Source organism: Erithacus rubecula (genome assembly GCF_903797595.1).
Source record: "Erithacus rubecula genome assembly, chromosome: 8".
NCBI lineage: Eukaryota > Metazoa > Chordata > Aves > Passeriformes > Muscicapidae > Erithacus > Erithacus rubecula.
This window is the reverse complement of record NC_136659.1, coordinates 30434487-30462135: the sequence shown is the minus strand read 5'-3', so window position 1 is coordinate 30462135 and position 27649 is coordinate 30434487. Positions and strand designations below refer to the sequence as shown.

Below are 27649 nucleotides of genomic sequence, written 5' to 3'. Positions count from 1 at the left end.
GGTTTTTTAAGGGACTCAGGTATTTCCCAAAATCCTGGAGTAAAACTTGTCTTCTGCAAGATCAGTACTACTGAAATGAGAGGACCCTGAGTTTTTCAGCTCTGTTCTCTCTTCATCACCATCTTTAATGTTTTTTACTCTCAAGAAATGGAAAGAGATCATCTGGCACATAATACTTTGGGAATGTAGGAAGATGGAAGACTGTCAGGTTATTCTGCTTGGGAGTCTGGGGACAGCCCAAGATTAAAAGCTTTCCAGGAGAGGTCAGCTGTGCAGGGTGTGCTTACTTGTAATGGGGTTCTCTTGAGGAATTTAAAATCCCTCCTGAGACCCTGATGATCTGCCTTCAGTGTTTCTTTCTGAATGCCTGCACTTTATTACCTCCCCTGGAGCTCCCAGAGCTCCCAGTGAAATTTGTTCAAGTGTTTGCAATCACACCAACCCAGCTGCCCAGCCCCATGAAGTCATGCTCAAAAACTGCAGGATGTCAAATGTCCTTGGCATTCCTTCATTGCCTCTGGAGCCCAGGATCCTCCTGCTAGCCCTGACCCAAGACCAGGCTTATTTATGACTTACAACTAGAGCAATGTATGTGGTTTTGATTAAGCAAAAGCCCAGGGGACCAGTTTTTAAATGAAGCAAAAAAACTCACAGGAGCCTAAAGATCAGTCATTTCTGTAACATACCAGGCTCTCCAGAAAATCATAATGCAATTGATGCATTGCACAGTTTGTGCTACATGTCAAGGTGGCTGAAATGGGCTCTTCATTCATTTGAAGCCTTTTCTGTGTTGTCAAGGATCTCATGCATTCACTTTAACTATAATAGGGCTGAGTTATTTTAAATTGAAAGCACTTTTATGTAATCAAAACATTTTTGGTGAAGTAAAAATGTTGGAATGTTTCTGGTCCAGATGAACTGCATGACTATTGCTACTGGTCTTGCTGTTTCAACCATTTTGCTGACACTGGTTGGCTACTCTTGCAGGTGTGAGGCTGCATTTTGCCTTACATCACTGGATAGTTAATGACAAAAATTTTACTGCAATGACATTGTTATTTGTAAACTAACAGAAATGTTCTAAGTAACACCCAACATCATGTGAAGGTTTGAGGTTAAGTATCCACTTATTTTAATAGCTATATTTGTTTTGTTTAGCCCCTAGAAACCATCATTGACATTAGACCATTGCTTTTAATTGCCTCACTAAAAGAGCACATTTCAAAGTCTGCAATTGTTTATCAGGTTTATGATTGTTAAAACATTGGTTGCACAACTGATATGAAGAAATTTTTTTTTTACACTTTTTGAATTTTCATCCTGGAAGGTAACAATAAGTAACATTCAAGTGAGCTGTCCCATAGAAAGCAGATTTTCATAGTCAATTTTCTTATGCAGGGCAAAGGCAGAGAATAGCTGTGGATCACTGGTATTTAATGTGAGCTGGCAGGAGCACAGCTGGCCCTGACATGTGTCACAACACATAGAGCCAGCACACACAGGGAAGGGAGGCAGCTCTAGTGATTGTGGAGGCTCTGGAACAGCCTTGGCCTCCCTGTGCTCTGTCTGTGCATCTGTTCTTGGCATGAAGGTGTGTTTAGCTCCCCACAGAAAGGGCTGGGATCCTTTCATGAACATATTTTCACTCACTGCCCTGGGACATAGTGACCATTTTCAGAATCATCCTGTTTTTTTCAGCAAAATCTGTTCTTATACAAACCTGTACATGAATTGCCTAATTCAGATACAAAATCTCTAACAATTTTGCTCTGCCTAAAGAAGAAGAAGTTTGTGTTTACAACATCTTGAATAAAATTCCTACAAAATACACTGAGTTGCTATAAACTTTTTCATTTACATGAAATAATGCAAGTGGAAAGTTCTTGATACCCAGTGTCAGGCATAAAATGCACTCAGGTTGTCCAAAGGGGACACCTGTGGATTGCACAGCCACTGATATATGTCACTCCAGCTTTCTGTGGAATCTTTTTCCCCTTCTTGTTATGTGGAAATTCTGTTGACATCTATAACTTTGTGAGTGTTCTCATTTGAGTCCCTGTTCTCATGACTTTTATTTGGGTAATTAAGTAGCAATTAGGCAATGAAAACTTGTGCAGTAAGTTCCATAGGTTGGGACAAGGATGCATTAACTTGGCAGAAAATGACCCTGAACCTGCCAAACACTAGCAGCATGCTCTTGGCAAGCAGAATGGAGTATGGAGAACCAGAGATGTAATTCATCCTCAAAAGTGGGGGAAGTTAGCCCTCGACAGAACCACCATGCAGGTGAAGTTTGTTCCATATTTGGCCTGCTCTGGGCAGTCAGGCAACAGGAGGTGTGGTATGAAATCCTCCAATAAATTAATCTTCACTGGCATAATACTTCTCTACTCTTTCACTTCTCATCCCCTTTGCAACCTGCTTGTTTCTATGTATGAGGAAAAGAAGCATTTAGGACATGAGAGTGAAATGCAAAACCACATCAAAGCTCATGCACTCTGTTCCAATGGTACCTCAGACCACTAAATATTTAACAAATAATACTGTGACACTGGCTTTTTTCCTTTTGGTTAGGCTTATTATTAGAAAGCAAGTTCTGGTAAAAAGTGTCAGATTTTTTGATGGACCAAGATTTATAAAGTAATTTAGAGATGTAGAGATGTATACATTCTAAGTGTTATTATTCATGACTAATCAACCAAACAATTAACATAAAGAATGGCAGTCCTCTTACTTGCACTTTTGATGTTAAATGAAGGGAGACCAATAATACATAATGAATGAAGATAAAGCCAAATGAATTTCTGAATTTTGTTTGTAGATGAGTACATACATCAAACGGCCATCTGCCCATAGAGAAAGGATTAGAGGTCTGCTACCACTTCCATTCACAGCTGACAAAACAAGGGAAATACACTATTTTTCTTCTATAGTCTCATTACAATCTGTTGTAGACATGAGTGTGATACTTCTTGTGACTCAACATTAGAAGGCTGTAAAAAGTTAAAAACTGAGGGTACAAAGTGCCATTTCAAGAGCCATAGTGATCCTCATGAACTTACACAGTCCAGGCTGAAATATCTGTGATTCACTGATCAAAGTGAGTGTAACAATGATTCTGGAATTAAAAGCCAGCTTTTCTAGAGAGTTTTAGGAAAAGAGAAATAAAAGAGAAACAGGAGATAAATAGTGAAATGAAATGAAATGAAATGAAATGAAATGAAATGAAATGAAATGAAATGAAAATACATCCATATGCTATAGATTTTGACAACTCACATCCAAAATGATTTGGAATGGAGGAAGCCTTGTGTGTACTTTATCACTGAATCTTTTGGTACATCTCAGCAAAGACCATATGCTGTATCACAGCTTAGGAATGATTTTATAGGTCAAGCTGTTAAATACTAATTTAGTTCATAGGCTGCAATTTTGAACAGTTACCTCTGCAGAGTGTTTCAATCTCATTAAAAACTAAAGGCCTTTGTTTCTAGCAGATCACATCAAGGAAAACATTTAGTCTGTTATGCAATGTTCCTTCTTCACCTCAAATAAATTATTGGCCAGCAAGAACTGGTGTATTTGGTAAAATATACACTGAATATTCATGCAACACCATGTACACTTGTGGTAAAACAAAAGTGAGGGAAGGCTGTCCATGACACAAAACACAGCAAATTGAATTTGGGAATTTTTTATTTTAAAGTAAAAAATTTATTTTAAAGTAAAAAGTGTTTATATCTTCACCAGAAATGGCAGCAGCAGGGTTGATAGGTGACTGGTTCTGGGCTGCTGCTGAAGGAGAAACCTGCACACTGTCTGAGTGGGAAAGGTGTTTAATTTATTTTGGGAATACTATAATCTCAGTCTCTCTCTTCACTGCAAGCTTGCACAGGGTTACATTTTCCTAATCTTCATTCATTGAAAATTTGAGTGGTTTTGTTAAGATAGGGAAGATGGCAAAAATATGAGTATAATTATTACCTGAGCAAAGAGATTCTAGACCTATCCAACATGGTTAACATAAGAAGATACTTAGAAAATGCCTATAAATTGAGAGTTCTCTTCTAGTATTTACATATGAAGCACTAAATGTAGTGCTTGATGAAAAAATGGCTCTGCTGCTTGCACTTGCATGCTTTGCTAGAAATAAAAAGATGTGTAAAGGTGTGTTTTCTTCTAAAGTCCCACAGCTGCATGGAAAGTGCCTCCTAAATGTGTTTATAAATTATTCCTATTTTAAATGTTAAGTAACTGTTTAATTTATGTTAAGGGAAATAATTCCTCTTGACTGGTTGTTATTATTATTGGCTGGGACCATATTATAGTAAAAATTGAGAACCCTTTTCTTTTATTACCTGAAGTAATGCCCAATACTGAGGTTGCTGATCCTTTCCCTACAACTGGTTTGAGATCCTCTTCCCAAAATCTCAGGATACTGATCAGTACCGTTGGAAACTTCCTTTGGGAATTAGTCAAAGATCATTTTTTTCTTAGATTTAGTCATAACTCTGCCCTTTTCCTTTCGAGTGTTTATATATGTTTTCTTCACTTCTGTGAGGAAGAAATAATTTCTAAATAGCAACAGCAAGAGAAACAAACTTTGTATATGAAGAACTCTTATCTCTTAGCATGCATCTCTACATCCTTTTGTGTGTATGTGTGTGTGTATATATATATGTATGTTTTCATATATGTACACACACAGTTTGTGAGTTTGGGTCCTTTGTTGCTTTTGGCCGGCTGCAAATGTAAATTTTCTGTTGTTTTATTTCCCATTTTGATTCTTAGACTTTTTCTGTTTGATAACAGGATATTGCACAGAGAAATAGTGTCTGACAGTGTGCAAATAAAATACCTGTCCCTTTGTCAGACAGGTTTACAGCCACATAAAAACACACAAAAGGAGTAAAAACAACTGCACAAATGCAGAGCAGACATAAATCTTGTTTCAGTAAAGCTGAAAAGTATTAACTGACTGCTGAACAATGTTTTGTGGTGCCCTGTGCTGGAGATGGGAACACTTTTAATTTCCAGTGCTCAGACACAGTTATGGGAAAGGCACTTGGGTTTGGCATCTTTCCCTGTGCTTAACAGGCACTGAAGGTGACATCCAGGGGGATCCCAGCTGGGATTCTGAGTGTCTAACACTTGCACTGGCACAGAGCAGGATGTTTATATTTTTAAGCTCTAAAGCTCTACACAAATAGGCTGAAGATTTAGCGAGGACATAATAATTGCTTTTCTTTCAACAGCAGGTGACTTATTTCCCACTGAGAAAAATATAAGCCTGCTGCTTTTAGTCATAACATGAGCAACAGGAGGAAAATAGATGAGAAGGTGGGAAATGTCAGCAGTTGTGTCTTGGAAAAGATGTTTGCAGGCATGAGTGAGCCTCTAAGTGCATGAAATTAAAACATTAAATGACAGGTCTATGTTTATTGTTCATGAACCACAAGTCCCATAATTATATCATTTAATAATAACTACCTGATCTTTTATTTCAGAGAATGGTGGGAACTTTCTTGCTCCTTTTCCTTGCTGTGTGTAGCACTCCTTGACTGAGCAGGGAGCATTTTTGTGTGGTTTGGGTGGTGTGAGGACAGGGAGCAGCTCCATGGGCTGGTCCAGGGAGAGAGTGGGCACAGAAAGGGCTTTGATGCTGCTCTTTATGTTCAGCAATGCACACATACTGCTCCAGCATCTCATCCTCTTAATTAATAGCAATAATAATACACCTCTCTTACTGAATATCTGATTGATACCCCACTGCATCCCTTTCCCTGTAGATGTTTGCACAGACCCTAAACCTGGAGCTCATTTTCAAACTCAGTCCTCCCTGCAGCCTTGTTAGCTTGAGTTTTTCCTCTGCTCTTGGGGTGGCCAAGGCATGAACAGCAGTCTAGCTGGGCTCCACATCTGCCTGCCTCTCTGAGAGTTAACACATGGTGATGAAAATAATGATGTAAATTGGTGGTAGAAATGGTGAAATCCGGCCTAGAATTGTGCTCAGGTGTCACTGGAATTGCAGCACTATCCACTAGAAAAATTTTCCAAGGCTTTAAGGGCATATAAATAATCATTATGAATCAAATTAGTGCTCCCATACATATTATAGGTTAGTAAATACTTCTGAGTTTGCAGTCATGTTCAAGAATTTCTTCTTGATGGATGTTAGTATGTGCCTCATGTCTTTTTCAGATAAAGCAGTTAGAGAATATAAGTGCCATAAATTAAAAATTAGATGTGGAGGAAATTCTCAGATTTCCCAGGAGAATATCTCCACATTATTCCAATTCCAAGACAAATTTATGATGCATTTTATTGTTTAAGAATTGAATGCTGCCTTTTTTAAAACAAAGGTTTTCCCCATGTAGCACTAATCATGGCTAAATGCATAATTATTGACTTGTATAAAGCAGAAAACTCTGCCATGATTAATAACTTGATATTGAATTTGAAAGCAGACCTCTAATCAGGAAATGTAGGAAACAAATAATCTAAAGGCCTTTTTCATCAAACTTTGAAAGATTAAATAATTCAATATGGCTTGAGACTTATCAGCTGTTTCATATTGGCACATGCAATGCAATCTCCCAAGAAGCAAAAAATTGTGCCTGAGATGTCTCTGGAGCTAATTGTGTGACTCCCTTGTGGAAAAGGAGGTTTCTCCAGGTTTCAAGGCTGTAAGATTAACTCACAGGGTCTGAACTAAAATAACACTTGTTGAATTAGCTGTTTTCATACCTGTGTGTGTGTGTGCAATGCACAGCACACCTGGCACGTTTGGGATATCAGGTTAGGATGTAACCAGGCTCAAGGACTGGAAGGACTGAGGATGACTTGTTTTCACCCATGGTCCTGCCAGGGTGACTCAGGGAATGGGACTTGTTCAGTGACTCAGTTTCCCCCTGTATCAGATCAGTCCAATAGTCTCTGTGAACTTCTTAACTGTTTTTGGCATTACAGGAGAGGCTGAAAAGTTTTGCAGTCTGAAACAGCAGACTCGTTTGCCTTGTCTTAATCCTCCTGTGCACTGTATTTACTTTGTGGCTAGACAGATACTCTCATATTCAGCATGGCCTTCTGGCCCCAGGCATCTGATGCATGAATGCAAAGTAATATAAGGGGGAATTCTGCTATCCACATAAGTGATTGTGTCTTTCAAATATGTACAGAGGGAATTTTTCTTCACCTTATTCAGTATGAATGCAAGGAAAGGAATTTATAAGCTTTGCTTCCTTGCCCTCCTCCTCTCAGAAAATGAAAAGCAAAGCTGTTGGATACAGTGAAATGAATGGGGAGACAGTTTTAAAATTTACCTAAAGTCTACATGCATTTCAGAAATCTCCAAGGAAGCAGAATGAGCACATTCCCATTAAAATCTCATCAGGTGCCTATCTACATCTTTAGCTGTTTAAATGCTCCATCTAACACTGTGTTGTTTTTATTCCTTTGTGGTTTGTGCTTCTCCTTTCAACAACTGGAGTGACATAGGCAAAAGCTGCTGGACTGAAAGACCTGGGGCATGCTGAGCCCTGAGATTTGTTTGTTTCAGTAAACATTGCATTGTCTGAAATCCTGCCCTGAGCATCCTCATCAGGAGAGGCTACAGCAGGAGAACTGATCAGGCTGTCAGGTCTAGGGCCTGATCACATCCCAGGTGCATGGAGACCTTCTCTTTTGAGGCTCTATCCCTTCACTGCTACCACAAAACCTGTGGGTGGAACAATTTTCTTCTACAAGACTCAGTCTAAAGGATGCTTGAAAGAAAGGGAGGTGAGACAAAAGAAATGGCCCTGCTCACCTGCAAAACTTTTGAGTGCTTCCCTGCAAGCCTTCAATCAAGAAGTGTTAAGGCACCTTCCTGCTGAGAGCTCTGGCACTGCTGTCATGGTGTGCCACTGTCTCCATCCAAGAGTATAACACTTGTTCGTGTCAAAATTACCACCGAGTCCCACACAAACAGGGGATGTTACTGCTGTGTAGTGAGGTGCTTGGTCTAAACTAAAAATTTTTGGAAAGGAAAAGAGGAGGAAGGTTGGTATTCAGTGTAAGGAATTTTTTTTCAAGAGAGAAACTGCATAAGAACCCATGATATACCTTTATATAGAAGTAATTCAAAAGCTTTATACTGGCTAGCTTGCTTTTCTTCTTAAAGCTTTTGTAGATGATTTATGAAAAGTGTTACTTTTATTATTCAAGCATATGAAAAGAAGCAAATTAACTCATTACATTATGTGGACAGTCAAAAGAAGAGTTAAATGGACCATACAACTTTCCCTTAAAACATTAATTTTCTTGTGTTGTCTTTGATTTCCTCCATAATAAAATGTTCACAATAGCCACTGGGTATTACTGTATGAAAGATGAATTAGATCATTCCTATTAGATGTAAATCCTTTCCTAGGCTTGTCATCAGGACATGATTATTGTAAATTTCTCTATACATGTGAAATGCCAATCCTTGAACACATTTCCTGTTGGAAAACAAGAGATTTTCAGAGTCTTTTCATTTAGATACTGTCAAGCTGATGGCTATGGAAATGCTTTTTAAATGAATGATTAAGGACTGTATCTAAAGTTTGGAAATTGGTTTTTCTCCCCTGAATAAGTTTAATTCTGCAGCATCAAGGAGACCTGCAGATGCTCAGCACTTCTCACAGCAAAACTACACAACCTTACACAGGCAGCAGCTTGGTTTTATGACTTTTGATGTCTGTAACACCTGAAAACCACACTTACCTGGTGTCCCTCCCTTTATGTGAAAAGTGAGATATGAGAAATTCCTGCCACTGGGACTTCAGGTGGGAGCAGGGAAGAGCCTTCAACACTAAACAACCCTTTCAAAAACAATAGCTGTGAATGGTATATTGGTGTAGATGACGCAGATTTGAAATAGAAAGAAACACTTTCTGGGCTGCAACCTCTATTAACTATTAAAGTTTCTTGAAGATGTTATTTTGGTTTTTTTCTTCCTTTGGTTTAATGTAAGGTCAGTATTTCTGATCCAGCCTATCCATGCAAACATCCTAAGGCTTATGGAAATGAATCTGAATCAGTAGCTCTTGTGAAAATCATACAATAAACTGTGAGTCATGCATGGAGCACCTACACAGTTCAGATGCAAATTTTCAGCCCGTCTGTTGTACATCAATTATTGCCACTAGTTTTTGAATACTCAAAAACATGAGATGCTTAACAAATGCAAGAGGCCAGTACATTCCAGAGTCTTTGTGTACAATAATTACTATCACCAAATGAAACTCTTTTAAAGCAGTGCTTGAAAATATTTTGGTCCAATTACTCTAAAAATCTTCCATTAATAGTAGAGAGTAAAACCTGATTATTTTCTGCATCTAATCTATGTTCATTTTGGATTGATGTGGCTTCAGTAAATTCTCCAGCTGAAGCTGAACCACAACACCCTTACACACTGGAAATGGGATGTCACCTATGGGAGAAAAAAATGTTTTTAGGTACAGGATTGATGCAAGGTGGGTCCTTTAGTTTGTGCTGTCTGCCTCAGAACAATAAGAGCCAAGACTTCTGCAGGAAATTGTGTCTGTCTCTGGTTCTCCAGACAGAGACACTGTCTAAACATCACAAAGTTGGCAGTAGAGTAGTGGGTAGACTAGCAGGGCTCATCACTTGTTGCCATAGATTTTCCAGTTGATGATGATAAAGGTCTTTAAAATGTAATTCAGTTAAATATCACAAAGAACTTTTCCAGTAAGCTTCAGTTAATGCCAAAATTATATTACCAGAAATATAAAGATTTATGCTTATGTTTCTACTGTTAATTCCTTTTAAGTTCCCTGTGGATTAAAGATTCATGTGTAAGAAATATGGACAGCTAAGTATATCACTCTGTATAGCACACATAAAATTAAAGGCATTTTTAAAGTTACATTTTTGAATGCTAACTGGCACGATGGTGTATAAAATAAAAAGCTATCATGTAATCTGAATTGTTTCTATATATCCCGTGTAACAGCCGACAATGAATATTTATTTAAGCAAATATTTTCCAGCCTTTCATGCTACAGTTTGTGTTTGTTTCAGTCTGATTTTAATAAACAGAATGCTCTTCAATAACTGTAACTAGTATCTTTAGGCACATAATATTTGAGATGGATCTGCAATTCAGTGCAGCAATATTCAACTGCAGAAGAATTATTAGCATTAACCAGGAGTTAAATTACAGCTCTGATTTCACTGGCACTGCATTGTACCTTAAAATTCTATAATGCTGAACGAGGTTAAAGTTTCACTTTAATTTTTATAAAAAGAAAATAGATTATTGTTAAATTGAGCATCATCATTATGCTTGTTTAGCATGTACCATACATGGCATAATGGAGTCACAAGTGTTCAGGAGACAGAACATTAGTAGTGCATCAGTACACTTAGAAAAGCACAAGATAATCATGGTTATTAATACAACTGTAGTATACAGGATTTGAAGAGGGAGTTTTTCTTTGCAACACAAGTTAAGGAGAAAATCTACCAATTCCTATTTTATGAAAGGTTTTGTATTAGGCTCAGTTACCCCTACACGTTAAATTCAGCAATTGGCATCCAAATCCACCCCAGGAAATGCACCCCGGGAGCTCTCCTGGTGCCACTGGCCATCTCCCATTTAGCCCATGGGTCTTTTAATCTTGCCAGTGCAAATTGCCACCACCCCAGGCAGGTACCTATGAGTGTTTATAGCATTGGTGGGGATGGCAGGGTTGCAGCCCAACTAAAAATTGTCCTTGCAGTACTTTTATGCTTTCTATTCCACCAGATTTTGCTGGGAATTAGTGCCTGTAACTAAAGGCATTGCTTTGGCTTAAGTATTTAACAGGCCTACACAACATAAGGGAATGCCTGTCTGCTGTTTGCTGACACAAACGTTGCAGTTCTTATTTCCTTTCTGGGACTTTACTGAACTCTCTCCTTATAGCTTACCAGTACAGAGAAACATTTTCCTTCCACTAAATCCACTTTCACTAAATCCTGATACACTAAAAGTTTATCTCCAGCCAGTATCACATGATGCTGTCTAGCCTACACACCACTTAGGAAATGCCAAACTTCTTATGATTAATCCCCTGACCCAGAAAGTCAGGTTCCATTGTGCTGCCTGCCTGGGGACTGTGAGATCCTCACAAGAAATCTGCTTTGCAGAAGAGTGCACCTTCCTCTCATATGGAACTGAATAGTTACTTACAAGAAAATGCATTGAATGTTGCTGAGGGTTTTTTTTTTAATTTTCCTGCCTTCAGATACCTACAAGCAGGGCCAGTCCTGTTGCATTAATGAATGCTTTTATTTTCTCGGAGATCCCATGGAAATTAGTCCATGAGTTTGGCCTTGAAGGGTGGAAGAAAAATTGTGATTTAGGCAACAGCTTACAACTGATCCATGCCTTAGACTCAGTTGTGTCCTACAATCAGTCAATACCCAAAGCTGAACCTGATGCAAGCCCTGGTATTGACAGCAAGTGTGTTTCAGACAGACCACGAGTCGACAAAGCTCCCTATGAGCACAGCTCTGGCTTTGTTTGTAATAAATTATGAAAATACAAAGGTATGTTTTTGTGTTAGATTCAGAATAGTTTCTTTTTTCTCTGTGCAGATAGTGAAAAATGAACAGGGGATTTTTAGGAGCATATTTATTTGTATGTTCCATCATTTTTCTGCGTGTTTGTGTTTATGTATCATGCAGATGAGATGGATGGATGTAAGTAGCCCCACTAAATTCAGCATACCAGGAAGGGGTGGAGTGTTAGAAGCAGTTTCTGAGATTTTCTGAGCAATGCTACATTATTAACTCAGAGACAATCTTTCCTTGACTATAGAGACATTGCAAATAGAGCCATAGACATAGAGATTAATTTTCAAAATGGGCTTCCTCCTCTATGTGAAAATATTTGTGATTAGAGCAGAGCATAGTGGCAGGTGGACAAATGAGAGGTGGTTGGAGAGAGCAAGGCAAATCTATCAGGAAAAGGATTCCCAGCCTGTGGTGCAATACATTATCTGCTCATCTCCAGATTTCCTCCTGTCCATCCCTAACGGGTTGGTAATTTGGGTTTTGTTAAACAGAGTGAGGGTCAGAATCTGGAGATCCTCAGAACTTTTCCTCACCTTGTTTTGTCCACCAGTGTTTGGATGTGTTTTAGCATCATTAGATTGGTTTGCCTGTAACACTGTGTTTTTAACCTTATTTGAGGTATTTTATATATGGGAATGGAGCCTACAAGAAGGACAGAGATGGACTTCTCACAAGAGCAAGGAGTGACAGGACAAGGGGGAGTGGATTCAAACTGAGAGAGGGTTGAGGTTTGGTATTAGGAGACACTGGCACAGGTTTCCCATCCCTGGAAGTGCTCGAGACCAGCTTGGAGCAACCTGGTATAGTGGAAAATGTCCCTCCCCATGGCAGAGGAGTTAGAACTCGATGGTCTTCAAGGTGGTCTCCAAACCAGACCATCATATGATTATATATAGTGTATACTTTATAATTTCTGCTATTGGTTTATAATAATTGAACACGTGAATATCTACTGTTTGTTTGTTTATTATGTTGTTTTTAGTAGGAATGAAACCATATGAAGATAGGCTTGACTTATGTGTATGTACATTGCTCCTCATCAGAAGCTGCAAGAATAAATGTGAGACAAGTGCTAACAAAGCAATTACAGAAAATGGTAGAGAAAACTTCAGGTCCTGAGGTCTTTGTTGTTGGATAGATGACAGTGGTTATTCCAAGTGAGTTAAAAAGTCTGATGCATTCCAATAATGAAGCATCTTTATCTGTGAATCCCAAACATCCCTAGTAACCTTAGAATTCAATTTTCCCAACTCTGCAATAGATTCTATGAATGTTTTACTATCCTTGTTGTAACTCCTTGTCTCCTCCAGACACTGGGAGTCACATGCAAGTGCCATATGCCTACATGAGTCAAATGTCTCCCACCAGAAGTTCTTCCATGTGCTGTAGTTGATTTATATTCATAAAAAACATTCAAGAAGTGATTCAGAAATTGTAATTACTTGGTAATGTCAGAAATTGATTAATTAAATGCTCCACTGTTTACTCTGCATTTTTAAGGCTGCTAACATTTCTGGGCATTTTCTTACAGCATCAGAGTGTTTGCTGGGTGAAGTTTATTAATGTAAATTGGATTTGACATAAACAAGACTACAGCTAATTATTTCATGTAAATATACACACTGTGTAGCAGCAAACTCATAAAATCTGCACATCTTCCTACACTTTTTTTTTTTTAAAATGTCTGTTTTACCTAAATAGCAAATTCTTGTTGCCTTAAATAACACTGTCACCTTTTCATTCATGGAATTGCTGGGCTGTAAATATTTGTGTCTCTCTGACACCTCCTTAACTTACACATGGTCTTCAATAACTTTCAGCAACCAGAAAGTCTTACATGTACCATTATTCTAAGCTTCACTTTCTCTGTTTATTTTATATTTCACTGTACAGAGAGATTTTGCATTCAGTGAGGATAAGAACTTTCCATAAGCTGCATTAAATGAAAGAACAGCATCAAATCTGCCCAGGAGACACTGCCAGGGTGCTTGTCCATATTCATTCTTCTTCCTGGCCAAAAGGCAAATTTTTCCAAATTCCTGCTGAAACCTTTGGCTGGTTCAGTGGTCTTGGTGACTTTTTTGGTGGGTTAGAAGCTCAAAGGATTCTTGGTATTTTCCTTCCTCTGGGACAAGCACTGGTGGGTGCAGCCCATATTCTGCACCACCATCTGCATGTGCTGAGGTTTCTGCTCCCTGTCACTCAGGGTCAGGCCCTACCCTGCCACTTGAACCTCAGGACAGGTGGGTATCCATGGAGATTTGGCATTTATAGAGACTGTTTTGGCTCCATGTCCAAATTAAGGACACCCATGTGCTGATGCTGTAGGGACGTACGTACCCAAAGACTCTGCCCATCAGTGTTAAAACCTCCACAACTTAGAGGATGCAAATGCAAACTTTCCTACTATGATATCATCCTTTGCTATTTCAAGACTACTCTAAATTCCAGGTAATGCTTTGTCTTTGTTTTTACTGATTTTTACTTTTGGGGAAGAAAATCAGCTAAAAGCAGCATTGATTTGCCTGTAGCTCACTGTGCCAGCTGCAGATCTGTACAACATTCCTCTGAGAGCATCCCCATCCTCAGAGAGCACAGGGTGCAGAATCTGTCTATCAGTTAATGAGCTCGTGCTTTTCAGGCTTTACTAAACTCTGCTGCTGTCTGTGGATGGTGCTGTTAATAGGGTGCAAAGTGGAAGCCAAGCAGCAGCAGGAAGAAAACCCAGCTGATTTTTTATGAAAACAACTGGCTTCAAATGAATTGGTAAATCAGTTTTAATCACTGCAGCTGAGATGTAATATTAACTGTTTACTGAGGCCTAAGTGATTTTGAACAATTAAGAAATTTGCTCAATGTATTTATTAAAATAATCATTACTGCTTTTTCCATGGTGTAATGTGCATGAGGGCTCTTGCCAGCCTCCTGCTCCATTGCAGAGCTCTCATTGTGCACTTTCATGTCAGTTGTTAATAAACCCTTCAATTAAAACAGTGTTGAAATCATGTAGAAAAATAATAAATCAGCAATAATGGCAGTTTTAAAATATATTATATTTAAGTTGCATGGTTTAGCTTTCATTGTTATTTAGGACCTAAAGTGAGTAGTCTAGCCAGGTGTGGTATTCAAAGGAAAGGGTTTTATTTTTTTTAATACCTGATTTCTTTTTAGTGTGCAACAGAAAGCTCACTCAATTCTCATTGATACTGTTTTTGGATATGAAAAATATTGTCTATACAAGAACACATATATATAAATACATATGTGTGTCCTCTTAGGCTGCTGGAAAAAAGTCTATTTTCCACCAAAAGTTTATGCAGAAGGATGAAAACATAATTTTAATCTACAATATTTTACAAAATTCGTAATATTTCCTGAAGTCACTCTCCCTAGATTTAAAGCTTTACCCAGGGCACTCTTCCAAGATCCCTCAAAAATGACTTGTGTCTCCACACTCAGTGTAACAGCTTAGATGTCCCCCTTGCTGCTTTGCTAACATCATTTCCTAATTGCAACAGTCTGCTCTTTGGCTGCAGACAGCTTTGTTGTTGTTTGGTTTCTAATAACCTTTCCCTGTGAAAATGTGACTTCCTGAACTGTAGCAGATGATTGTGGGCTCTCCATGGAGCTCCCTGTCTCCAGGGCTGGATGGCTCCAGACACTCAGAAGATCTTGTCTGTGTGCTTATCCCACTGTTCATTTGGTTTTTCTCTGCTCCCCAGTGACCAGCATTTTCCTCTGTGGAGCACAGGAGCCTCAGTCCATGCTGGTGCTTTCCTGCCATTTCCAAATGCAAATATTAGAGGAATCAAGGGGTAGTGTTGTGGAAGAGTGGCTAGGGCTGTCTGCACAGGAGTGGAACTAGATGTGCCAGGAGGGAATGGGAAGCTCTATTTGGGCTGTGCAGGGCTGAATATGATGTTTCCCTCCCAGCTCTGCTTCAAAACTGGTCTGCAGGAACAGCAGTGAGTGCCAGCCTAGTCCCTGTCCCCATTTCCCTGTTTTCTGCACAGCTCAGGCATCTCAGCCCTGCCCGAGGCCCTTCCCTGGGAGCTTGTTGAGAACAGGAGGGTGGCAGGGGGACAGTGGCCGTGTCCCCAAGTGCCTGGCTGAGCTGTGTGGGTTTGGGGTGCCTGTGCTGCAGGAGGGGCCAGTCCCACCCATGGCCCTGCTGCCAGACCAGCACAGCTCCCCAGTAGCCCTATTGAATTAAACACGTAATCAAGAGATTTGCTGGTATCCTTAATCCTTTTCACATCTCTCTAAGCTCATTAAACTCTCTTTGATACCAAGCTGTGCAGGTTCCTTAGGAGAGGCAGAGACTATGAGATATTCCTTTGGCTGGAATTTATCACCTCCAGCTTCCAGAGAGGGACTCCTGTGCTGGGAGCCTAAGGTTGCTCGAAGGGTTTGCTCTGTAACAATGGATGGGAAAATGTTCTGTGTGCTGGATAATTTTTGATACCCTGCCCAGCACAACAACAGGGATATGCCAGAACAAATACCCAAGTAACCAACCAAAATACCGAGCAGTGGATCCCGGGCCTCGGTGGAGGCACTTCATTTCCTTTCTCTTCCCTGTTTTTTCCTGACAGCCATCCAGCTAACAAAGAAAAGAAAAATAAAACCCTGAAAAACCAGCAAAACAATTAAACATTGCAAAATGAGATCTTTAGTTTGGTCAAAAAAACATATTTAGGTATGTTTCTAGGCTTGTGCTTCAACTCAAATCAGCAATAATCTGGGTAAAGCAATTCTCTAATGCTCTCTAAATTAGATGAGCTGGTATGTGACATTTGCTTGCCATCTCCTCCTGCATGCCAGAATACATGCAGCTGTTAGAAAGATTTTCTGCTGCATTTAAATGTATTACAGAAGGTTTTTCCCTTAAAACAGAGCAGTTATATGTGCCATCATAGAAGAAAAAATGGAGGAGTGAATTTCTCATGGCTGCAAGGTAACTAATTCAGAACAAAAGGAACAGGTTTCACTCATTATTCTAAAAAGGATTTTAATTTTTTTGTTTGTTTAAATCATGAAGTTCTCAACAATCATGGAAGTGATGAGGAATGGCTGGAGGTAGGAGTGGGACTCTAGGCAGAGCCAGCAGTGCAGGCTGCTGAGATCTAGTCCAGGTGTGGACAACAGCATGGATGGCAATTCTAAACCAGCACAATCACTGTGTGACAGTATCAAATGTACATAAATACTTCAAATTGGAATCTACTACTTCAGATTGAAAATGCTGCATCATTTCAGAAATATAAACTTGGCTTTCCACATCTTTACCCCCTTGTGCTCTGCAGGCACTCAGTGTCCATTGCTCTAGGGGAACAGAAAGAATTGTGACCTCCTTTTGAAACCATGGGGCTGCTGCTTTTACAGCCTTTCTCTCCCATTTGATTGATCTGTCTTATTAGTATCTAATGTGTGTTCCATCATGTCTGCCTAAATGATCCTTATCCTTACACCAGAAAACCATGCTCCACATGATCTTTCAGACTCCACAGTCCATGCTTCTCAGAGCCTGCATGACAGAGCATTCTCATGACAGAGCTCCAAGGAAACTACAGAACACTTGTATTTCCCTTCTAGATGTGATCTATTGGGCACTGTGAAGTGCTTTCATGAATTGTATACATCATCATGCTGAAATAAAGTCAGAGAATCATTTAGGTTGGAAAAGACCTTTAAGGTCACTGAGTCCAACCATAAACCACTGTGATCACTTTGGGGTTTTTACTCACATTTTCTGCTGCCATTGAATGTGCCAAGTCATTCTAAATCACGAAGTTGTTCTAAATCTCAAGTGACTGTTTGCTATTTGCTTCACACTGACAAAATGATAACACTGGGTCCTGATCCAGGGATGGCAGAGTTTGTCTTACTGGGAGAGCTGATAAGAGAAGAGAGCAGAAACCTGGGCTTGGGGACAGAGGCCTTGACTGAAGCAGATGGCTTGCTGCAGACACAGCTGGCACATGAATGTGCCAGAAGAAAGGAGGTGCTGCTAACCACCATCAAATCATGGTTGATTTTTTACATCACTTTTGCACATTGATAAGATTACCTACTCCTGGGCTGCAGGTTTTTAAAGAAGAACAGAATACTTCTGATTTGTAATAGGAAAACCTTAACATTAAGGCAGCAGTCATATAGGATAAACACAATGCTTTCTTTTTCCCCACTGTCCTTATTTCCAGAAAACAGTTTTAAGAAAATTACTTCAGAATGAGGCTTTTGTATTATCATGGTAGAATTATGCAGAATAAAACTGCTGATCCTATTTTGCCTGTAGGGCAAAGTGCACTAATGAATAAATCAAGAATATTGTTTAATATTACATTAAAAAGATGTAGAGGTATTAATACTAATTTATGCCAGATTCATTGTAGTAAAAAAATATGAAGTAAAATTGGTAACTTGTTTTAAAGAACTTGGTACTGCAACTAATCATCATTATATATTTGTAGAGTATCTATTTTGTGAACTCTAATATATGTGTATTGCAGAATGACTTTACTAGAATTAGCTTTAAAGCTTCCTGCTTAATTGCCACTGAAGTTCATGGTGTTTCTCAGGATTTACATTTTTTAATGTGTTTTGAAAGAAACAGCTATGTGATGCTTCTATTTACAGCAGTTAGAATGAAACTCAAACCTGGGGCAACCACAGAGTTTGATGGAAAGTTTTACAATGCCTAAAGCTTTTCAAGCCATGCAGTTTGAACAGGATATGGCTGAGATGCTTTTGCAGAGACTCCTTGGGAGCAGAATCCACTTTTGCTTCTTGTCTGTGCCAGGGACCTTTCTTTGTGCCTTTGCAGGATCACTGTCCCTTCCTCCCTACCTCTCTCTCTCTCAACAAGAAAATAATTATTGTGGACAGAAACACTTGGAACAATTTCAGTCCTGAAAAATAAAAATGTACATTTATATATAAATTATGATCCTTTAAATCAGCTAACATTTATCTTCACCTTGAGGAGACACAATGATGTACAGTCCCTGTAGTGGCTGTCTCATATTCCTGGTCATGAAGATAAATGGCTCAGAAGAAACAACTACTTTACAACAAAAATCCATATTTGTACACAAAAGAAATAATAATGGCAAAGAGACAACTTCTAATACAAACAGGAACCCCACAAAGTGGTTCTGTGATGAGTCCAAAGGTAAAACAATGGAGCTGTAAAAATGGAGCTTTTGTCTCCAGAAAGTAAAGATGGATTCTTTTCTATGTAGAGCTCCAGTACTTGCAATATCCTGAAGTATGAGGTTTGAGACATATTTTTGCTTTGGTGAGATATTTCAGGACAGTTATATTATTACTGATAGACTTTCAGAATAATAGTAATGTGACTGTGTTGGTACTGTTGTCAGCCAAATATATCATACTATATCTGTTATTCTGTGGGCTCATTCTGAAATATTTGATATAAATAACACTGATGTTGCCTTCCTCCTGGAAATGAGGTGGTGTATTTCTATTACTGACAGATTTCTCTGCTGAGAATAAACATCATCTCTTTGCATTGAGTTTAAAGAACAGGCTTCAACAGGAAAAAATCCAAATTTTTCATCTGGTCAAGATTATTTATCAGAAAGTCTGTCTAGACACAAGTGCAGAAGTTTTCATAGAGCTGATATTGCAAGTTATTACATCTGCAAAAGTTGGACTGGAAAATAATATAGGAGCTGAGTTATAGCTTCATTTTCAAATAGGGTACATGCTATAGTATTTTTCATACTGCCCATAGAATAAATATTTGAGTCAAATATTCAGTTCACTTTGATTTATTTCTAAAGTAAACAAAATGTGCACCAAAAACAGTGACTGCAATGCTGGGAAGTTATTTTTCAGTCTGGATCCAGGGAAGATTATTCTGGGCTCAGAATATGGATATGAATTTATATGTATGCTAATTTATTTGTGCTGCTTGTGTATCCTCAGTGCATCCTGTCTTCCCCTCAAATAATCTCTGAAGAGTGCATTGGGCTACTGCCCTATTCATGTAATATGAATCTAAATGTGGATTTAATCTAGATTTTTACATCACTCTGATTTCTAGGTACATGGGATAACTTTGGGAGCAAAATCAAAGTGCACTCCACAAACTGACTCTGGCTTGTTTTTACTCAAAATTTTACAAGTACTTTGAGCATGTAAAAACTAATATTTTCATATTTTTTTTTGTTTAGGAATATATGGACTCCAACAAATACATCGAGCATTTAGTGACTCAGCTGGAAGAACAACGCTGGAATTTATGGAGGCAAGTACTGTGCCATGCATATTTATTTATGTTGCTATTTTGGAAATGGTACTGCAAGCCATAGTTTCCATTTTTGAGTTCAAAAGAATGATTGGGTATTTTTAATTCTTTGCAGACTACCAAATCTTACTTCATGAAATAAGTAGGGCAGCACAGGAGTCGAATCATGCCTTTGTTAATCAGGACAGTTTATTAATTTTATTTAAATTATTCATTTTATTAAAGTTTCTAGACAGTGGATGCTAACCCTATTTCAGATTCTTTCAATAGGGCTGAATTTCAGAAATTGTCTCATATCCTTGAATAGAAGTTTATCCATTGAATGGCACACAAAATCTGGCCAAAATACCACCATAGCAGCATTAAGAACTGAGAGTTTTGAAACTAAAAGAAACACAGGTTTACAATTCTGCAGTGCTCTTGGTAGTTTGGATTTTCTATATCTTCTCTGTTCATGTTGCTCAAACTTCACCCAGATTTAAGCTGAGCATGATGATGGGTGTTTCTACATGGCCCACAGCAAAACTGGTAACTGCTCAAATCCTATCTAAAATAACATTTAATACAAAGGAAATGGAATAATAGCAGTGATAAAATTCCTTCAACATTCACAGCAGATTTTTTAAACACAATATTTAATTTTTTTTTTTTTGAAGACATATGAACAGTGACAGTCTTTTAAACACAATCAAATCAAAAAGTATGTTCAGGGAATAATATAATGTTCATAGATTGAAACATATTTCACCTTAGTTTTGATCAAGGGAGAAATAATAATCTGATTTTTCAGGTGAATGCCTCTCATCTAAAAAAAAAAAAAACTTTGCACATGCCAGTATTAGTTGTTCTGCACCTCACAAACCTCTTGACCTATACAACATAAAGTATCACAGGATTTACAGCTTACAGCATTATGATATTGACTCTTACTTACAGGCAAACTCCAAAAATTTGTGCTTAATTTCTGCTTTTCTTAAAAAAGTAACTAAATATAATTGGCACAAAAAATTGAAGTTTTCATTTAACATTACAGAATTCAGGACACTAACTTTGTAAGAATGAAGGTGATAATGGTATATGCAGATGACACCACTGTGGTTAAATATAAATTAATAATAAAAAATTAAAATATTTAAAAGTCTTAGAAAAATAACAAGGGTAGTGACTTTATTATGAACAGACACAGACAAGTTTTCAGATGTGTTTTCATATGTGTTCTGAAAATGTTCAGTGCTTTTGAAAAACTAAAACCATTAATTTATTTTTAACATTAATTATTTTTATTATTATTTTTATGGGGTGTTGTCATAAAAAAGTTAAGACTAGTAATGACCACTACAAGAAAAACTCTTCTGGTTTAGCCAGTTTTCTTTGAACACTTTATTCCTCCCTTTTAAATCTCTGAGAAGTTTCATGGTGAGGATTATGCTAATAGCTGGCACTACACAGGGGCAGTGCTGGGCTGTCTACAGCCAGACAGATGTCCTAATAAATCAGCAGAGCCCTCTCCCCAGCCTTCATTGTGCTCCTGATTTGTGAGTGCCATATCTGAGCCCAGAGGTCACTGGGCTCTGAACCTGACAGTGACCAATGACCCCCCTGCACTGGGTGAGCCATAAAACTGACACACACAAATTCTGCCCCCTTAGCCCCTCCAGCCTCCCTCACAGCCAGCACAGATTTATAGTGCCCAGCCCCAGGCACAGGAGGCTAAACCAAATGCCAGTGTGTTCATATCAATTTTACATTTCCTTTAGATTTCCACACGTACAATGGGTCCCTAAAAGACATGAGGGGGGCAAAATTTCAGTTTAGAGGGAACTGTTTAGAACAGCATTAGCATCTGCTGTGGAACATTTATTGCTGTAATTGCTGTCCCAGGAGGACTGGCTGTGCTTAGATCATGTTTTATGGCTTTCCACTGGAGCAGACCTCTAGCCCAGCTTCACATGCCTTGTTCTTAAAACCTTGACTACAGCAAGGGAAGGAAACTCAGGAGTTTGTGAAGATGCAGATTTTATTATCACAGCTTTTCTTATACTGGACATTTTGCAGTAGTTATTTTCACATTACTGGTAGCATATTTACTTATCAGTCACCTATTTCTCTGGTTGGAGCTAAACATATTTACCCAATGTGAGACAAATTTGACCCCCATCAATGTAGATCACCAACATTTATCGTTGGAGGAGATGCACAGTAGTGGTTGTGCATGTCCATGTATCAGTTTAAAAAAATAAAGAATAAAATATTATTTTTGATTTCTCTGCCCTATCCTGTCTGGAAATAGCTTTAAACAGGACAGAATTGGGTCAGGAGAGTAGAATTCCCCTGCCACGTTATTTTCTACCTATCATTTAATGCTTTAGTTCAGCTGATGTATAATTTTTATGGCAAAATCACGTGGACAATCAGCATGAGAAGCAAAATTTTACTCCTTCAGTCTTTGTTAATTGACTTGATGGTAAATCATAATTTTTAAATCTTGACACACCAAGCAGTGGTAGCAATTACTAATTCTCTTAACAGAAGAAAGAAGTCATAATTCAGCACAGGATGATTATTACCTGAATAATCAAAGGTCAGACCCTGGTCTTGAGACCTTTCCAGGGAATTTTATTAGTAGTGATACTGTAACCAGGACCAACACTTCAGACTGCTTTGGTGAAAGCCTGAGGATATGCTGCAGCTCAGACATGACTAATAAGTTAGTGAAGGTCAAACAACTCTTCCTTACCTTGTTACATTAATGTAAAACACAGAGGGGAGGGACCAGTAATGCACATGAGGATTGCATTGCATTTCTCCTGTGCTGTATATTCAAAACAGAGTTTGTTAAATAGATCTGCTCTGCTTTCATCAGCAGCATTAGCATGCTTCTGTGCTCCTGGTTTTAATGCCTGTGTACTAAAGAGGTGCCAAGCTTTAAACAGGTTGCCTTTGCTGTAATCATGAACTTCCATTGGGAAGCCTTAATTGCTAACAAGCAAAATAGCTCTGCTAGAATTCTTAATGGTGAGCACAGATTAAAATAACAACTGTGATTAGCTTTAAACTGCTTGACTAGAAAAAGACTAATCTTAAGGGAATAAGTTGCATGGCAAACAAAAGAAAAACCCTGTGTATGATATTCCAGTAATGAAGGCTGAGAAAAAAAAAATCAAATGCTACCCCAGCTAAATAAGGTCATGCTCTGCACAAGCATCTTTTTCTTGCCAGGGCTTAGTAACTTGGCCCAAGGGAAATGAAGGTGTAAGCAGCCAGGTCCTGGGGCTAAACCCCTATTTTAACCCATTCTGGATGTTCTCATAACAAACATTGCCTCTGGTCTATGATGCTTTTATGAGTTATAGACTGTACTTGGAATGAATTATCTTCCAAAATTGTTGCTGTAGTCTATGATTAGAGGTTGAAGTGGTGTGGTGAGGTGTGGTAAGAGCATGAGGCTTTCTTCTACTTTGCTTCTTGATCGTCCTGTCTGGTCATACCATTTTCCCAATGAATAAAGCCAGGAAAAAGATGTTTTGAGCTATTAGCCACTACAGCCTGCCTCCTGTCTGTTCATCAGCCTTTGGTTTTGCTGGGGTAGTATTTTCTTGGGGTTTTTTTTCTACATCTCTAAAGCACTGCTGGATGTATATGATAAATTTGTAAAACCCATGCAAATATTGATTCCTTTTGGTTTCCTTAGCATTTGAAGCTGAGGCTGAATGAGGTAGAGTAGAACTGAGTTTGGCAGTTAGGTCTCAGTTACCAGGTACTAATTCAGATTCTTCCAACTCACATTGTAACACACACATCTCTAAAGCTGAGGTTTCTGATTTGTGACTTTATGTGTGAAAAAACACACAGAAATGTAAATAAAAACCATATAAGGCTACAAAGTGGTGTTACAGGGCTCACAGTACTGCTTCAGATGAGCATTTCTACAGAGGACTGCTGTTTAAATATGCACATAAGGATACTAATTAAAAATGTATCTTATTTTTGGCCAAATGTGCTTTTCTTTAGCAGTGTTTAAGTGTGGATGGTTCAGTGAGAAGATGTAGTTACAGGCCACAGAAAGCACTGTCATTGTATTATCTGTGAATGAGAATCACTTGCTTCCTTTTGCTCCCTGGTACAATGCCCATGTCACACCACAGCTATAAAAGATACTTCTGCAGGACCAAATTGGATGACAGCAATTTGAATAGTGAACATAGAAAAAAGCAAGGTTTTTACTGTTTGCCTTTTACATTGCAATTTTAATAGGGTCATAGAAAAGTAAGAGAGGATAGTTTAAAGATTACAAATGAACCTGATGGACTATGTAAGTCCACTATAAATACTGAACATGTAAGCACAGGAAAAGGCTGAATAGCTGCTAGAACACTTGTTGCAGTAGAAATACTGCTTATTTGAGGGTTTATCTCAATATTCAAATCAAGACTGATCACTGTCCTTTGAACAAATCTAAATGCTCCACAGAAGTTTATACCTGCTCAGATTTTTTATTAGCTCCACTAATTAGTCATATAAAATAGTTCTCCTCATCTGATTAAAGTAGATAGTAATTTTATGTGCAGCTCTTTATCAGATCAATAAATAAATCTCTTTCAGCAATGAGCCATCTTAACTCCAACAGGGCATATTTTTGCGAGGTATTTACTAATCTGACTTAAAATTAAACTCAACTTTATGTGCCCTGGTAAATGAGAAATATGATCAGCATTATATATTCATAAAAAGTATTAATTTTAAAGAACATGACTCTCAGCCTGTTTCCTCTAATTGGAAAAAACTCCCATTAACACTGCTCATCAGTGCTGCCTGAGTCAGGAGTGAAGTGTCAAGCCTCAGTATTGAAGTCATTACATAAAGGACTGAAAACCATCTGAACAGAAAATAATCTCAGTACAAGCAAGTATCTCTGTATCTATGCTAAAGTACCCAGATTTCAGAACTGCAGGCAAAAGATGAAAAAGCGGTCCATAAAAAGTAACTTCATATGGCAGTGTTTATAAAATTAAATAAATTAACCAATGCTAAATTATAAAATGTTAATAACATTCTGTAATTAATTAGGGATTGGAGTATTTTTGCACAGATGTATGCTTGTCATAATAGTGAGATTGCCAGAGCCATGAATTGATTTAGTTTCTCTTAAATTATAAAATAGAAGGCCTTGAGCAAAATGTATTCTTTAGATATATTTGGTAGAATAAGGATCACAAATGTTCCCTACCAAGTTGAAAGGAATAAAAACTCCAGCAGGGAAGTATGTGGAAGGTCTATTTGGCATATGGATGTTTGTTAAAAGCAAAATGCATGAACGGCCCAGACTAAATTAGTTCCTCATTTGTATGCTGGGAAATGAAATGTATAATCCTGGCATGATTCTGCATTTGTTTTAGATTTTCCCCAAGAACAAACTCTTTTGTGTATGCAGATATATGACTGTAGTGGCTATTTAGGGTTAGAGACAAAAAGAAATCTGCTGTGAAGTGGTTTGGTCTGACACTAAGTGTGAGTGGCAGGATTTGGTCTGTCCCCTGCAGAGCAGCCTGGCCAGGTAGCAGCACTGGGCACTGCACAGCTGCTGCAACACTGCAGGGGGAACACACTGAGCCCACAGGCAGCCCTGGGGGAACCTGGGGCACCTGCTCCTGACACTGCACCCCCCTTTAGAGGGGAACCTGGGGCACCTGCTCCTGACACTGCACCCCCCCTTTAGAGGGGAACCTGGGGCACCTGCTGCTGACACTGCACCCCCCTTTAGAGGGGAACCTGGGGCACCTGCTGCTGACACTGCACCAGCTTCAGAGGGGAACCTGGGGCACCTGCTCCTGACACTGCACCCCTTTAGAGAGGAACCTGGGGCACCTGCTCCTGACACTGCACCAGGTTCAGGGGGTGCATCACATCAACACAGTGATTGATCTACAGAAACAACCACACAATTGTCTGATGCTGGTGCTCCGAGATTACCTGGCCCTTCTTTAGAAATCTAACATTTCCAAATGGAAACTGACCCTAGTCACATTTTATTACTTGGTGCTGAATTTACTCTTCTACTCGTGTCTGTGCACAGCCATGCTTACTCAAATTGAATCATATTTCACTCCTCAGATAATCCCAATTATGTTATTGGCTTTATTCACAGAGCAAAGAATAATTTCGATGAGTAATAGTGGCATTTCCCTGAAGTCTTCTCTAGGACTGAACAACTTATCTTTACACAGAGCCCTGGTCCTATTTGGCAGAAGAAAACCTATGGATTTACATCAAGGCAACAACTGAGAATTCAGGCCCTCATAAAACCAAGATGTCAAAATATGTTATAGAAATGAGTACTGCACAGTCACAGGCTATGAGATAGGGTTTCAGAATGGAAAGGAAAATTTATGAATTTTGTATTTTTAAAGGAATGGCACCTTACTGATCTCTTTCACTGATGAAGTCTACAAAGAGGGCACTGCTGAAGGCAGATGTAGAAAAGGGCAAGGAGAAATTGTATATGAAGTCATGCAAGACAGGTTAGCACGTTTCCTTGTAAATGAGTTTCACTTGTGAAAGAGAAGTTAAATAATCAAGTTTAGCATTTCTATTACATTCTGTATTGGTCAACCTTTTTTGTTTTTTCCTAAATTACATTAAAGCAAGGGTTTAAGACCCCAAGTGAGAACAGGACCTCATTGTTCCACACAGAGTGAGAAATGGTTTTCATCTCCTCAGCCCCAAGGATGCAACAAGAAATAATATAATTCTCTTTTAACAAAGAAAAATAATGGAGCTTATACAAGAGATCCATGTGTAAGCCAGAATTTTGTTGTGTTCAGTCACAGCACTGTTCAGTCTGAGGGATGAAGTTCCCACATCACTGCTTGAATCTTTAAAAGAACTCTATGGCTTAAAACACTTGGTAGCAACCTTATCCCCTGCTGTGTGATGGGAGAGGGATTTCTTGTGTCTACAATCCACCTTCTTTGGATATGTCCTCTCCTGTCCTTGGCCCTCACCACTCCACAGTACGAAATGAATTATCTCTCTGTCAGGGATGGGCAGTGGCAAGGGGAGCAGCAGAGAAGGCTCTGTCCTGTTCTCTTCAGGCAGTTTATTTTAAAGTACATGGATGTTCCTGTGCTGATGAAACCATAGAGTTTTTCACAGAGAGAAAACCATGGATGTAGACCCTGTGTCACATGGCTGGGCCTGTTACAGGACAAATATTGCTTGAATTGAAAGCAAGACATCCATGCATCTAAAATACTGCTGTGGCACCATTTATTCCTGCCATTTAATTGTGTGCTGGTCCATCACTGTCATCTTCCTGCTTTTTCCATGACAGTCAGCACCTCTGTCCAGGCTTTGTGTGAGACTGGCCCTTGAAGATCCAGTTTATCTGAATTGTGTAGGAGCTGGCTGGCTTCCAGTTCACACATGGCACAGGAGATTCAGGGTGCATTTTCTATCAATTCTGCCTACTGTACAAAATCCTTTTCATTTTAACAAATTATATTTTTCATTGCTTCATTTGTTAATAAAAGAGCATAATTTTGCCTATAGCAATCCAGATTCTGGGATATCACCCATTCACACTTTTTTTTTTAATCAGGAGTACATTCCAACATATTCTGCTGTAGGGAAAATATCACGTATTTATAGCATAAACCTGTATAAACATTATTGTAATGGGTTCCACTGGGTCTAGGTTTCAAATATAAAGCAGCATTCATCACATATTAAAGACATGAGCATATTTTTTTGGTACTTAAATCTACGTAGCTC

The 27649-nt window shown here is 38.7% G+C and overlaps 1 protein-coding gene across 9 annotated transcripts in view; it reads left to right on the top strand.

Moving 5' to 3' along the window:
- Positions 1 to 27649, top strand: part of NCKAP5 (NCK associated protein 5) — a 364594-nt gene that overhangs the window by 117740 nt on the left and 219205 nt on the right. For 5 of the 9 annotated variants that reach the window (XR_013774902.1, XM_079311235.1, XM_079311228.1 and 2 more), the window contains one exon: positions 19806 to 19883. Coding sequence is in view for 8 of the 9 variants with exons in the window: in XM_079311235.1 (XP_079167361.1) it covers positions 19806 to 19883 (78 nt within the window). In the remaining variant the exon portion in view is untranslated. The remainder of the gene's footprint in view (positions 1 to 19805; positions 19884 to 27649) is intronic. The other 4 variants (XM_079311233.1, XM_079311234.1, XM_079311231.1 and 1 more) reach the window with 1 other exon arrangement.